Below are 15,717 nucleotides of genomic sequence, written 5' to 3'. Positions count from 1 at the left end.
CTCACAAAACCGTGAGATCGTGACCTGAGCCTAAACCAAGAGTCAGACACTCAACTGACTGAGCCACTCAGGCACCCAAGAGTTTACTTTAATGAGCAAACCAGTGATGAGTGTCCTGGGGCAGCATACTTCCAAAATTTCTCTTGACTCCGTTCATGTATTTCCAGCTCCCCCGTCCCTACTGCAGTCTAAAATACTTCACTGCCTTGTCTCACCCGGACCATTGGAATAGCCTCTTCTCTGCTTGCCATACAGCCACTGCTGGGCCGTTCTAATCCCTTCTCCATAGGCCCAGCTTCATCTTTATACAATGCACATCTGATCATGTCATTCCATACCTAAAAGATTTCAAAGACTTTCCACTGGTCTTAGAAAGATCAAAATATAGGGCCTTATGGTCCAGCCCCAGGCTCCCTTTTGTGCCATGCACATCACTCTGTCACTCTACGGCTCATTCTTGGTTCTCTGGTTATAGGAACTTTCTTTTAATTCCTGGGGCATACACTATAATCACTAATGATAGCAGGTTTTTTGCACACGGAGTGTCCTCCACCCGGAATCATCCCTTCTCTGTTTCTACATCCACCTCCACCTCATTCATCCCTGCTGGTCCTTCAGATTCCAGCTTAGACACCACGGCTTCTGTCATGTGCTCCCAACACCACCAGCTACATTTCCTATGGTGACTATCTGATTAATGTCAGTCTTTCCTACTAGAATAGAAAATCCGTGAGACAAGTGGGATCGTGTCAAGGTTTTGTTTGGTTTTGGTTTTGGTTTTTTTGCCGGAATAAAAAAAAATATCAGAAAGAATAAAAAAGACAGAGTAGTTTGCCTAAGTACTACCTGAGTTCACTGAATTGTTTCTCTAGACTGCCTAGGTTCTATATGCATCTTTGAATAAAGCATATACTTTCAACAACAGCCAAGCCTCCCTTAGACGGTTCAGAAAGTGACTCAAATAAAAACCATCAAGCGACTTTCTGTAGCGTCCTGACAAGTTTTTGTACAGACCTGGCCAGTAAGCAATTGTTGGTGGCCTCGTGTGCTCTGGACCACTGTGTTTTAATGTAAATTTCCTTTTCAGGAAGTGTTTTTAATGTCCCTGGGATGTACAGAAATCTGATTTTATGTAATTTTAACATCAGTCTTAAAAGTTAGCGATTCATGCAGAACTGTGACTTGATGATGGTTTAGAACATTTTTCCCTCCTGACAGGAGACCTATCCTGGGAAAAATAAAACATCCCAATTCTCATTAATGGAAACAGAGCTGAACAGACAACTGTAGCTGTTGAAGGTTACTGAAACTGCCAGGAAATTCTAAAAGCAAAAACAAGGTTGGGCTGGCAGATTAATGGGCCCGAAACATAAAACCATGGAATTTCTAATGTTAATGGACATTTCTGTCAATATTTATCTAGGCACTTTAAGTTGTATATTATAGAAGAGATTAACTAGGGGAATGCTCACTTTACAAAGCTAGATCCTAATGAAGATGTGTTCATAATGCTACCTATCCAGTTTCCATCTTTAGGAGGGGTGTTCCAGGCTTATTATTCTATTTACTAAAGATAATGAGCCCACATATTTCCTCTATTATGGGACAGTGAACCTGAATAAAATTTGCTGAACTAATGCCTCTTTATGCCAGAAGAGTCTCAGGTTGGATTTAAGCCATCTCCAAAGCTGCTTCCCCCTTTCTTCATCCAGCAATCCATTTATTCATTTAACAAACAATCACTGAGCACCTGCTTCATGACAGATTTTTGTTTTGTTTTGTTTTGTTTTTCAGGAGCTCACGAGCTGGTGGGAAAACTAGGAGGCAGAGCGAAGTATCGATACGATACGATAGTACGATACGAAACGGTAAACACTCCCCTGCTGGTAAATACCAGCTTTTCTTAGAACGCACCTGTAGGGGAGAAGCTGCCCAGACATCTCGTTTGGGGAGTTTGATGAGCAAGCCTGCATCCTCCCATGCTGTCCACCCCAGCTCAGATCAGCGCAGCTCTCCTTAGCCCTCCTTCCCCCCACACCTACCAGGGCATGGCCAGGTGCTGCTGGTAAGCCTGTAGTACTGCCCTACTCAAAAATCCCAAGCTTTGCCACCTCCTTCCTTTTGTAGTGTGGGCCTCACCGTGCTTCTAAACATCAGGGAGCTTATCAATGACCCAAGGGACATCCAATGTCTTAAAGAATGTCACTCAGCTTTCAAAAACCATGACTTATATTTACTTAAGTTTAAACGCTGAAGTCCTCATAGAGTATACTCGGGTATGTGTTATGGAATCAGAAGCATGACAGGAAACTCCTTGAAGGAAGCCTTTGACTTCTGTACAAAGAAGGCCATTGGCAAATGTTTGCAAAATTGTTGAGCTAACTGCTCTATCTCATAAGAAAATGAGCATTTCTGAACTAGAATATTGGTATTTATTTTGAAATCCAAGGAGCCAAGGAATCAAGGTGAATTGCTCTGTTCCTGCATAGATTCTACAAATTCTTCGGGGCCATGTTACATCTACATGGATACTAAGCGAAACTGTGAAGAAGATAATATTGTCTGTGCCTCCCTTTAAACTCCCCACTTAGTCATATAATCATGTAGATTTATTGAGCGCTCACTATCCGTCAGGCACTGTTCCAAGTGGTTGGGACACACATCACCGCAAAAAATTCAAGATCCTTTTAATGAGTGCCCTGTACCTGGGACTGTGTTCATCACCTGGAACAATGCAGTGGACACTTAGCACGGCATCGGCCCCACAGAGAAACTGCTTGCAAACACGATAACATTAGAATGCAGATATCACCAAGGTACCATATACCTTACCTTGTAATGAATTGAAGATGGAGAAGAGGTACATAAAAGGGACATTTAAGGGTCCCCAGGCAAAGAAAGCAAATCCCCACGTCATGCCCAGCAGAAACGTCAGGCTGACCACACTGCGCAAGTTCCTTAAAACCTCTTCGCGCAGGGTCCGGTTGCTTCTTTTGCCGTTTCTCCCGCAGATTTGCACCATGACCACGATGAACATGGCAACATTCAGGAAAAACATGACTCCAAAATACCCAGCACAGGTCACATAAAATATGACTGGATCCTGAATCCAACAGCTTAGAGAAGAAGAAGAAAGAAGAAAGAAAAAGATTTATTACTATGTTCTGTTTACCTAAGACTTCTCCTGGCTTAGTTTGGACTTCTGCAGATTTCACAGCTGGCCCTTTCTCGGTGTCTTTAGACAGTCATTTCATTTTCTCGGGCCGCAGTTTCTTTTTTGATGTTTACACGGTTTTTTATTTGTTTGTCTGTGTTTTTTTTGGGGGGGGGGTTGTTTTAGATAGCCATCATCTTAATATCTAGTTATTCAAATCAACAGTTAAAAAAGAAAATGAAGTAGCATCTTGAATTCTGACTTTGTGTGAAGACACTCTTGGCTCCCCCAAAACCATGCCTAACCCCCCTTTCTCTTATGTGACTGCATTCCGAGAGTGGGAAATTTAAGTACTCATTTTCTCAATCGCTTTTGCACTTAAGTGGTGGCCATGTGGACATTTGTTCTACAAAATGATACGGAAGCAAAATCTGCTACGGGATTTTTGGGAGAGCTATTCTCAATAAACTGAATTGGCAAGGCCCTCCTTTGTTCTTTCTGCTTCCAACATGAATGCAAGGTCTGGAGCTGCAGCTCTCCCTTTACATCTCTGAGGCAAAGGCCAAGATCACTGCAGAATCGCTGGCCCTGACATTTTCAGTCATGAAACCGGTGCTGGCTGTGGTCTACTTCTACAACTCTTGTCATGTGGAAAGAGCCAGTTCCTACTTAAGACACACATGATCATGGATTCCATTACTGCTGCAGAATAATTCCTATTAACATAATTAGCCTAGTTGAGGCAAGACCTTATTGGAAAACTGTGATATTCCTACAGGGACACTTCTCATGAACAGTTAAAAAGTTTACACCAATTACATCTTTATGAGATAAGGAGGAATATACTTGATATTCAGAATGGTATATATAGATCAGAAAATAGATGAAAGCAATTTATTTTTTATTTATATTTATTTATTTTGAGACAGAGAGAAAGAAGGAGCAGTGGAAGGGTGGGGGCAAGGGGGGAGAGAGAGAGAGAATCCCACTAACTGTGCAGAGCCCATTGTGGGGCTTGAAGTCATGAACCATGAGATCATGACCTGAACTGACATCCAGAGTCAGATGCTTAACCGACTGAGCCATCCCAGGCACACTGAGATGAAAGTAATTTAAAAACTATACCATGTGTGTTAAATTACTTTCATCTAGGGGCCTGGGTGGCTCAGTCAGTTAAGTGTCTGATGTCAGCTCAGGTCATGATCTCACGGTTTGTGGGTTCAAGCCCCGCGTCAGGCTCTGTGCTGACAGTTCAGAGTCTGAAGCCTGCTTCAGATTCTGTGTCTCCCTCTCCCTCTCTTCCCCCATTCATGCTCTGTCTCTCTTTCTCAAAAATAAACATTAAGAAAAATTAAAAAAAAACATACTTATATAAAGTGTCCTATGAGTAAAGTCGACAAACACCACAATCTGCAGATGCCCCCATTCCTAATTAACACCATCAAAGTTCTTAGGTGCCTCAGAAATTGGATCATTTATTTAAAGCAATTAAATTCAACTTAAAATTCTCAAGTAAATGGCTACCATTCTGGGTTATGTGTCCCACACCAGCACGTTACTGCCACGAAGGCAAAGGCTATCTTGAGCAAGCTTGAATCCCAGAACCTAACGTGATTCTCGGCATAGAATAAATGCTCGATAAATGACAGCCATTGATGGCACAGCAACTTACTAAATGTGCTTTAAAGTCCTGTGAGACTTGACTAACATACTTGCAAAATTCCCTTGTTTAGGAACTGATGTGTTGACTTCTACTTTTAATATATCTTATTATAAAAATCCCTCAAATGATGCTGCTTATCTCTGGAGCTAATATTCCTTCACATACAGAAGCCCCCCCTTAGGATCCTGAAATGCCTGACCTGGATCCTTTATTTTCTGCTAGTTCTTGTGGGGTCTTTTGAGTGCTGCTTTGGAAAGATAAGAGAAAGAAGTCCATGAGGGAACGGGGCACAGATTGGACACTGACTGGATATGAACGAGTTATCCATGCATGAAATGTGCACAGAAATGTGGCCTCACAGGCCTCATCTCAGGAGTAAGCTCTTGGTGCATCAATAATTCATTCAATCAACAGATATTTATTGAGGACCTCTTATTGGCTAGATAAAGTATGAGAGAACTGCCAGACATGAACAATATGCAAATCTTGGCCTCAACGATCCCACAGTGTGAAGGGAATTTTCCAAATACAAACACTGATTTGATTTTCTTGAAGATGTGTGCGAGTTTAAGGAAAGGGAGCCTTACAGAATCTCCTCAAAGAGAATGGGTCTTCTGAGCCTAGCAGAGCATATAACAGACTTCCTTGTCAGTCTCCCAGGTGACAGAGCACAGGTCACCATGGAAAAGCAGCTCACAGGACAGGGCACCCAGCTGAACAGCTGCGAGACAACAGAGACCTCAGCTAAGGCGTGCAAATGCATTCCAACCTTCCAAAATACGAGGCTCACTACTGGCCTGGAAACTTGTACTAAACTTTAGGAAGCAAAGGATATGTACTCACCACAAACAAATTCCCAACAAGTTTTTATTACTTACAATTCATCGCCTTGTTCTTTTCCATAACTTTCTTTTCCATAGACCTCATTTTGGTTTTTGCTTGCGAGAACAATGGACACGATTAAGGCAGGCAGACCTGTTACAGAAAGACCATGACATAAGTAACTTTTCTGAAGCATCTGGAACTGTTTGATGTGACTGATAATGGCAAGGGGGGAAAAAAGAAGAGAAAGAAAACCCTCCACATCACAGAAACAAATGTTTTCAAACTGACAACTTGATTCAAAACAACAATAAAATTCCCTCTTTGGTTGTTTCACACCAAACATCCAACTGTAACTGGCAACAATTAAAACCCACTCTTAAATGACAGATATTTAAGTATTCTGTTTGTCTACTGGCACTCATGAGCGAGCCAGAATCTGGTTTATTCTGAATCCTGAAGCAAATACACATTTTCATGTATATTTCATTGGGGAAGGCCACACCACCCTAATTCCCTGAAAAATGCTTTTAGTGCCTCTGAGAATGGTGGCAGCACCTTGGAAATGTCCTATACTTCTATATTGACAGCTGCCAAAAAAAAAAAAAAAAAAAAAAAAAAAAAAAAAAGCTCTAAATGCTTGCTCTGATAAGAGGCCAGATAAAGAAAGAAGTCCATCTAGAAGATTCAAACAGGCTAATGCTACCATCCATGCCTAGCTGAGGAATCATGTTAAGAAGTTCAAGTCAAGAATTCTGGCTAGTATTCTGGTTGCACACACAAAAATAACCTTCTCTCACTGGTTCCAAAACACGGGCATTTGTTTAGAGGGTGAGGATAGCTAGGACAGTCTGAGCTGGCCTTTATATTTTCAAACATAATGGAAAGGCACCACTGTCTGCCAGTTGCTTCTTCAGACTTGGGTGGGCTGGCGTTGGTCACAGGAAATAAGTTTGTGGTGACTCAGGAGGCTAAAGCTTTTTTCCTTTACTCCTGAATTTAGTAAGGAAGGATGGCTGCACAGTTTTTTAAAATACCATTCTGGCATTAAAAAAATATATAAATAAATAAATAAAAAAGAGAGACAAGGGGCACCTGGGTGGCTCAGTCGGTTAAGCATCTGACTTTGGCTCAGGTCATGATCTCACAGTTCATGAATTCCAGCCCCACGTCAGGCTCTGTGTTGACAGCTCAGAGCCTGGAGCCTGCTTCAGATTCTGTGTCTTCCCCTCTCTTTATCCCTCCCCTAGTCATGCATGCATGTTCTGTCTCTCTCTCTCTTTCAAAAATAAATAAACATGAAAAAAATTAAAAATAGCCATTTGCAACTACGTGGATGGAACTGGAGGGTATTAGGCTAAGTGAAATTAGTCAGAGAAAGACAAAAATCATATGACTTCACTCATATGAGGACTTTAAGAGACACAACAGATGAACATAAGGGAAGGGAAACAAAAATAATATAAAAACAGGGAGGGGGACAAAACAGAAGAGACTCATTAATATGCAGAACAAACTGAGGGTTGCTGGAGGGGTGGTGGGAGGGGGAATGGGCTAAATGGGTCAGGGGCACTAAGGAATCTACTCCTGAAATCATTGTTGCACTAGATGCTAACTAATTTGGATATAAAATTTGAAAAATAAAAAATAAAATTAAAAAAAAATTAAAAATACCATCCCTGCCTTGGGATGTGTATATCAAATCCTCATCATTGACAATTTTGAAGTTTCTTTTAGCAGCACTAGTCTTTTGAAATAGGATTTTCCTCTGAGAACCTGGCAATTTCCGTGACAGTAAAAACAGAACCAAAACTTTTGAGGCGGCTTACCCCAGCCAATGATGCAGAACTTCAGTATGTATCGGCGAATGTAAGTGTTAAATACTTTAACCAGGGCAATGTACATGTGAATTGCTTCTAGCCCCATCCAGGTAAAGGTTGCAAGAAGGAAGAAATGGAGCAGGACAGCGACAGCCATGCAAAGGCCTTCCACGTGAAACGAGGTGATCCAGCCATCCAAGAGGAAGAGGAGATTCAGGAGCAGCAGGGCTGTGCTCAGGTTCATCAAGATCTTGGAGGGATAGTCCCTTCGCAATTTCCTGCAAAGGGAAAAAGGAAGAGGAGAACGAATAATCTTTTAAGCACAGGTGGTAAATTCATATCTTCTATAAAGCTCTGTAATAGGTTACATAGCATCATTTTGCAATGCAGCCCCACGGGGAGGAAGGGACTTGTGAGTATTTAAAGATATTTATGAGTATTTGGCAAATTATAACTTTTTTAATATTAATTTTATTTCAAAGCTGTTTCTAAGTGTTTTCCAAATTTCCAATTAGTTTCAACAGATTGAATTTTTTTTTTATTTTTTTTTTATTTTTGGGACAGAGAGAGACAGAGCATGAACGGGGGAGGGGCAGAGAGAGAGGGAGACACAGAATTGGAAACAGGCTCCAGGCTCCGAGCCATCAGCCCAGAGCCTGATGCGGGGCTCGAACTCACGGACCGCAAGATCGTGACCTGGCTGAAGTCGGACGCTTAACCGACTGCGCCACCCAGGCGCCCCTGAATTTTTTTTTTAACTAAAGAAAAATTCTAGTTATAACAATGAGATTTTTGTTTAAAAAAAACAATTTCCCTAAAATTTTGGGAGGTTTCTTGATTTTTAATGAAGTAGGGATCCTTTTTTTTAAAAAAAAAAAGTTTCTGATTCAGGACTACTTTTATAAGATCTGTGAAGCACAAGTTTTCACCTTTTACCAGGTAAAAAAGCACTTTATACAATTTTTATTTATACGATGATCAGTTCTTCCAGGTTTGGGGGCCTGGGTGGCTCAGTCTGTTAAGCTTCCAGCTTCAGCTCAGGTCATGATCTCATATTTCGTGAGTTCGAGCCCCGTGTTGGGCTCTGTGCTGACAGCTCAGAGCCTGGAGCCTGCTTTGGATTCTGTGTCTCCCTCTCTCTGCCCCTCCCCTCCTCGTGCTCTGTCTCTCAAAAATAAATAAACGTCAAAAAACTTAAAAAAAATCTCTTCCAGGTTTAAATGCATTTTTCCATAGAAATACAGTAATTATAAATCAAGGTTCTATAGCTAGAAAATTTGTGTTGCATGATATATGTTATGAGAAGCCTGTACATTAAAGTTGAACCACTCCACACGATTCAAAAAGTATGTAAGTGTCTTTAAAAGCAAAGGCAATTTTCTTATTCACATTTTAGGATAGTTAAGCACTGGGTTTTGACAGATAAAAAATACTTACTCAAAAGCAACATATGTCAGCAGAGTTGCTGCTGAAAAAATGGCAGATATCCCACACCCAATATAGGTGATGAAGGTGAGAACTTTGGTGTTTGTTGCATCTATCTGTGAGGCAGTTCCTTGAAGGTCCTATATAAGACACGGGAAGCAGATGTTAAGAATCTCTTTTCATGAGAATGGTGTTTTACTAGAAAGTTCATTGCTAGCACTTACAATCTTAGCTCAATCTTAGGTGGAAAAACAGTGCAAATCAATATGGAAACTTGTGTTTATTATACTCTTACAGATCATTCTATGAAAGCAAAGCATAGCATTACTGAGAGAGTTCCATGTTGCTTTCTATCATTACCTTGTAATCGAAGCTCTTTGCACACCGGGATAGCATGAAGAGCAAAACCACCGGGTTGGTCGCCCACCAGAAATTGGGGAGGAGGTCACTGCCTTGGCTAACAAATGATCAGGCCCCTTCCTCACATTTGCAGGGCTAGCGGCACAAGTACAAATGGAGGCCACCATGGCCAATGTGCGCCCTCAGCACACATTGGGTTCTTTTTGTCCAGTGTGGGGCGGGGGGTCCAGCCAGTGGACAGAGTCAGGTACCTCTGAGCTTAGTGCTGAGGATCTTAACTATGGTTATTTTAAAGCTTGGTATGCACTGGGTTAGGTAGTCTTTATTTTTTTTCATAAATGAGAAGGCATTACAAATTTTTAGGTCATAGTTACTTACTTACTTATTTATTTATTTATTTATTTATTTATTTATTTATTTATTCATTTATTTATTTATTTATTTATCTATCTAAATCTCTGTAGACCTGAAAGGGCACCATTTAAAGTGTTAGGGGCTGTGGAATGGAAAGAATTGAACACTTCCTAGAATATTAACATGAAGCATTAATTTCACTGTGCAGAAGCAGATTTACAAATCTGGGCCTGGTAGGGAAATCTTTATTTTCTTCCTTATATAGGGAAGTGGGTTAGGGATAAATCTTGAGTTAAGACCATCCACTCAATCCTGGTTGGAAGATAAAGATACTTCCAATGTGCAGCATGTTAACAAATGGAGTCTTCTTGGAGAAGGCCATATTCCAAACAGGATATGAAATTTGGGGTCTTGAATTATGAAAAAGGAAGTTTGTTTTAATAGGCTTTTCAGTCTATGTGTTAATTTTCTTTAATTTTCATCAAAATGTCCATAAAATTTGTTACTCACACACAAAGACTCCAGTAAGTGGTGTCTACATATGAGTATGTATATGTGACATGATGATGTGGGATTGTTTCAGGTTTGACTGACGCAGTAAAAAACAGGTAACAGCACTTCAATGGCTCCCAGAAATGCACAATGGCCGAATTCAGCAGACACAGAGGCCCAGGGTCAGAAGGGGCTCACCCAAACCTTCTCTCCAAGGACTCTCTCCAAACACTGGGAGGACCTGGGATTTCCCTGGTACATGGGATGGGGTTCAAGTCGGTGCCAGTGGACTCACCAGATAGGCCACCTGATTGACATTTTGGTTACCACGGGATTTCATGAAACAGAGAGATGGTCTTGAGGAATCTTCAGGTGACTCGTCATCACCTCTTGAAAACCTATGGCCCCCATCTAGGTGAGGCAGTAGACTTGCAAGCCACGATTGAAACCACAATTTAAAGTGTAAGTTAAATATACATTTACACACAACTCTCACATTGTTTTGTACTTCTGAGAATGAAGAATATGAGAATATTTTTTCCTCTGAACTAGCCAACACGAAAATATACTAATGTGAAAAATTTTAAATCTTAAACTACGAAGAAATGTAGTAGGGGACAGTAAATCCATCATATGTTAGTAGATTAGAAGATAGAATTATGGGGCTGGGGTGCATTTTTTTTTAACTTCTCATACGGTAAATGTGTCATAGGGCAATTTAGACTCTGGGAATATCTTACACAAGTTAATAAAGAGTTTGTAAATCAAGAAAGACTCTTAACAAAGTCCTGGTGGTCTGGAAAAGCTGAAAGGATGTGGGCACACCTCCAGGAAGGATAAATTCTGGAAAGTTTTTCTTCCAGCAGTTTATAATCTTATAAGAGCAGCCAAGGTGGAAAGGATAGTACTAAAAATGCATATATTCACATATATGTAAAACTAATTATTTAATCAAATGGCAACAGAAAAAGACACAATTACAAATTCACAGTAAAATTCAAACAATAGATGAAGAAACTGACCATGAAAAGAAATGGTAAGCCAAACTTTGGTTACATATAAGTCACCACTGTAAAGTGAATTGTATTACTGTTATCTATTTAACTTATACCTACAACATACACAGTCATGCTCAAACACACATGCTCATACACCACGTACATGCATGTACATGCACACGTACACAGTTCAAATAGTTAAATGAATTAAGCTAAAGCTTATACCTGAATGAGGATGATGCAAAGTAAGTGATTTCTAAGAGCATGTCAACTGTCAGTTTTGGAGAAAGGAGAACATGGCAGTTAAAACTGAGGGTGTTTTTTTGTTTTTATTACTTAGGGAAAACATACCATAGTTTAATTGTTCATTTTCATGCTCTGGCAGTAAAGAAAATATTTGTATTTAGGAAAAGTTAAAAAGTGATTTGCTATGATTGTCACCTTTTTAAAGGCCTTGTTTTTATCCCCCAGGCCATTTATGCAGTGGACGGTCAGGAAAATTACTTGCAGGCTTGCTATATGGCAGTGGCCATGTACCTAGGCCAAGTGGGTTCGTGAGCCCAATGCCACACCCCACAGCCCCTCACCGCTCCCGCCCAGTCCCGTGGGAAGTGGGGGTGAGACCTAAGGGAGGGGAGAAACATAACCATTGTGATTCCAATTTAAAGAGCTTTACTGACTCAGCACACACTGCTGCCATCACCATTAAAAAATCCTTTGGTAATGATCCTTTGGAACTATACCAGATACCAGAAACAGTGGCTCTGTTACAGTGTGGAGGGAATGCTGCGCACCAGAAAATTATCTCTAAGAGCACAAGTGTATCAGACATAAAGCAGAGGTGTTAAGTCTGTGGATGAAAAATTCAAATAAGTTGTTGCATGTAGGGTGGCTCTCAAAAATTTGGTGGGATGAGAAAAAACATGTTAGTGTGATCTAATTTTGGTTTAAAACTGTTGGACGGGATGGCTAATGATATAAAAACAGGGCCACGGAAGAGAAGGAAGGAAGGAAGGAAAAAGTAGTATGAGGGCCTAGTGGTAAGAGACATGTCATGCCCATCAACTCTCTTGCAGGCCTGAGGTCTCCCTGTTGCCTTAGTCCCTAGTCTGTCCTAACAGGCTGTGCTCTCCAGCAGGGCTTGGGGGGCACATAATTTTGGGTGACCACTGGATCACCTAGCCCAGTACCTGCTATAAAGTCACATTCAAAATAATGAGTGATAACGCAAGAACGATATTTTATAAAACTTTTCACAGTTCTTTTCCATGTTAGTAAAACCAACATTTTCTTCTTCTTTAAATTTTCTCTTTCTCCCTTGTTTCCTCTCTCTCCCTCCTCCTTTCCTCTCTCTGTCTCCCCGACTCTGTTTCTCTCTTAATTCAAGGGTCTCGTGGTGATTTTCTGTTTCTAGGATTATTTATCATCACTGTTAATACAATAGAAAAAAAAGGTAGGGTTCTTTTCTATAATTACTGTTACATATTTTAAATATGTGATCTCTGCTAATTAGCAAGATTCAAGGCACAGATTACAATTATCAGGAAATAATTCCCCAAACACATCATCTAAAAAGGCTGACTTATGAAAAGAAGTATGCCTTCCCAAGTTATATCATTTCAAAATGAGTTTAGAAATTCCTCCCCTACCATCAGAACTCCAAAGTGTGTGAGGTGGTTACATAAGCAGACCGTCTCGCTCTCATCTGAACCTCTGTGTGCCACACATCCTGATGTGTTCCAAAATCCAGAACCTTCTGTAAAAAGAAGTCCACAAACAGTGTGAAAATAATAGCAGGCCAGTTCCTTTTCTATAACAGACATTAGCTTCTTCAGGAAAATATGCCTCAGTCTCTTTTGCCTTAAGTTTAGCAGTAAAACAGATACTACTCTTAATTCTGCCAATACTTAGCATGATTTAGATTCCCGGAATCATGGAAGGTTAGTGCTGGGTTGGCAGGAGAGTTTATCCTAGTCAGTGGTTTGCAACTGCGTTCTACTGAAGTGCCTCTGGGGTCCTGCAAAAGTCTGATTCAAGTTTAGGTTTTAATGTATGTATTACAAAATAAACTTCCATGAAAAGAATATCCCCTTTTGAACATATTACATACAAATGAAGTCTCTGAAGATCAACATTTGTTTCTGTGTGTCCGCCTCTGCTTTTGTAGACACGAGGACAGAAGTCTGCATTCTTGTAACACACTTTGCATACACAGCAACCATGCAGGGTGGCAACTTATTATAAATGCCTTTAACATACCTTGTCTGACTTTTATGGCAGGATATGGAATATGAGCGACTCATATAATTAAAGAATATCTTAAGACTGCAAGGTGATATCATTTTTAATTATGTGTCCAGTAAATCAGGACTTTCTCAAAACTGTGCAACTAGAAACCAAACAATAAAAAACTTCCCAGTTATGATAAGGCATATCAAAAACAGGGGTCTGGACACCTTCAGACTCCATTTCTACCAGGCAGCAGCCTGTACTGGGGCTGGTTTGATGTGGCCATGATAATCCCCCTGCAGATCCCCAAGGGAAGGTGACTCTTATGGGGTAGAGGTGGGAGGTTCATAGCTTTTCCTTCCCATCAAAGAGATCCCCACACCTTATACCTAGTAACTCATCTGTTACTGTTGCCTTTTTCTCTTAATTGTCCAACATCATTTTGGAAGGAGTTCATTTCTTTCAAGCTGTGTGTGTGTGTGTGTGTGTAATATAACCACTTCTAAATTTATAATCCTTTAGTACGCTTTCTCTGTAATATGAGATCTGGAAGCTGGATTCTAAACTGCATGCCTCATACATATCAAATAGTCTCTTTAGAGATGTCCTTCCAAGAATGAGCTCATATCGACATTCATCAAAACATGGCAATAAGGGACGCCTGGGTGGTTCAGTGAGTTAAGTGTCCGACTCTTGATTTTTGGCTCAGGTCATGATCTCACTTTAGGTGGGGTCGAGCCCCGCACTGGACTCTCTGCTGACAGTGAGGAACCTACTTGGGATTCTCTCTCTCCCCACGTCTCTCTGTCCCTATTCTGCTCATGCTCTTTCTAAAAATAAATAAACTTTAAAAAAAGTTTTTAAAAACAGGCAATAAAAACACATAGTGTATTTTATAAATAATGGAAATCAAAGAGGTTGTCTGGTTAAAAAAAAAAGTCAAGTTTACTTATTTCTTCTTGCAATGAGTAAAAAGTTACAGAAATTAAGGCTCACTTCCCAAGCTACCTACGCTAAGATTTGCAGTCCAGTGGCTGTCATACTTACACAGTGACTCACTCTGGTTAGGATGGAACGAAAGGAAATGGGGGTGTCGAACAATGTTTAAAATTCAGTTGTTCTTAAGACAGCCAATATTTTAAAACTCACCATTTTTGTTCAGATCCCAGAAGGCACAGATGGGATGAGGCACTGCCTATATTAACATAAGAATAAACATGTGAAATTGTGTTTAAAATAAGTGAAAAATCTTATGATTTGAATATGGGAAAGGAGTCAAAATGCTGAGGTTTTCGCAAAGAAATAGACCAGGTTTAGTCATGCCAATACCACCTAAGAATGGCAGGCGGTCCAGAAGGATCTCCTGTCCCGAGACACTGACTGCAAATCAACCGTAGTCCCATAAGGAAGCACGCCTTCCATTTATCTAAAGGTTACTCTATATGTCCTGTCCTAAAAAGCTTTTCTTGGCATTTATCAAAGCTCTTTACATTGCAATTTCACTTCATCTCCAGAATTTTCCTTTATGTCTAGATTATGTGCCCAGAATTAAAAGTAGGGACTCAAACAGATATTTGCACATCCACGTTCACAGCAACGTTACTCACAATGGCCACAACACGGAGGCAATCAAAGTACCCATGGACGGATGATGTATGGATAAAAAATGTGGGAGATACATATACAGAGAGATATTTAGGTCTCTCTCTATATAAATATACAATGGAATATTATCCAGCTTTAAAAAGGAAGCAAATTCTGATACATGCTTCCTTAAAAATGTATGAAATGGATGAACCTTGAAAATATTATGTTAAATGAAATAAGCCAGTCACAAAAGGACAAATACTATATGATTCCAATTACATGAGCTGCCTCGAGTAGTTAAATTCACAGAGATGGAGAGTAAGATGGTGGGTGTGGGGCCCAGGGGAGGGGAGCAGGGAAGCTGTTACATGAGGGTCTGCCGGTTTCAGCTGGGGACCACAGAGCAGTTCCCGAAGTGGATGGCATCATGAATGTGAAAGCACTTACAAATGGTTAAAACAGTAAATATGATTTACGCCTATTTTACCACAATAAAAAAAAAATTCTTCATGGATGAAGGCACTGAAACAAGGGACGCCAAAGGGTAGAACAACGAGGTCTCAGAGGGCCCAGTGACAAAGCAAGGCTAGTTCTTAGATGACTTAACTTCCAAGCCTTAGTCCTTATCAGCCAGCTTCCTGCCTGCCTGCTTCCTGCGTTGCCTAACAAATAGCAGAATCAAGAGAGGGACCCTCTGTAAAAGAGGGGAAAGACTGTGCCTAGCCTCACCTGGGACCAAAAGAAACCCCATATAATTTTATCGAATAAACATGATAGGAAGGGTAATGAAACAACAACAAAAAAGCAACGTTT

General features: G+C 40.5%; 1 protein-coding gene across 5 annotated transcripts in view; it reads right to left on the bottom strand.

Annotated features, from left to right (window-relative positions):
- Window positions 1-15,717, bottom strand: part of ADGRG6 (adhesion G protein-coupled receptor G6) — a 142,803-nt gene that overhangs the window by 19,425 nt on the left and 107,661 nt on the right. For all 5 annotated transcript variants that reach the window (XM_006932061.5, XM_019831321.3, XM_006932062.5 and 2 more), the window contains 6 exons: window positions 14,467-14,512; window positions 12,738-12,844; window positions 8,897-9,024; window positions 7,469-7,737; window positions 5,696-5,792; window positions 2,833-3,116 (listed from right to left, as the gene is read on the bottom strand). In XM_006932061.5, coding sequence (XP_006932123.2) covers window positions 2,833-3,116; window positions 5,696-5,792; window positions 7,469-7,737; window positions 8,897-9,024; window positions 12,738-12,844; window positions 14,467-14,512 — 931 coding nt within the window. The remainder of the gene's footprint in view (window positions 1-2,832; window positions 3,117-5,695; window positions 5,793-7,468; window positions 7,738-8,896; window positions 9,025-12,737; window positions 12,845-14,466; window positions 14,513-15,717) is intronic.

Source organism: Felis catus, chromosome B2 (genome assembly GCF_018350175.1).
Source record: "Felis catus isolate Fca126 chromosome B2, F.catus_Fca126_mat1.0, whole genome shotgun sequence".
Lineage (NCBI taxonomy): Eukaryota > Metazoa > Chordata > Mammalia > Carnivora > Felidae > Felis > Felis catus.
Note: the sequence above shows the minus strand (reverse complement) of the source record. Positions and strands in the feature narration are given on the sequence as shown.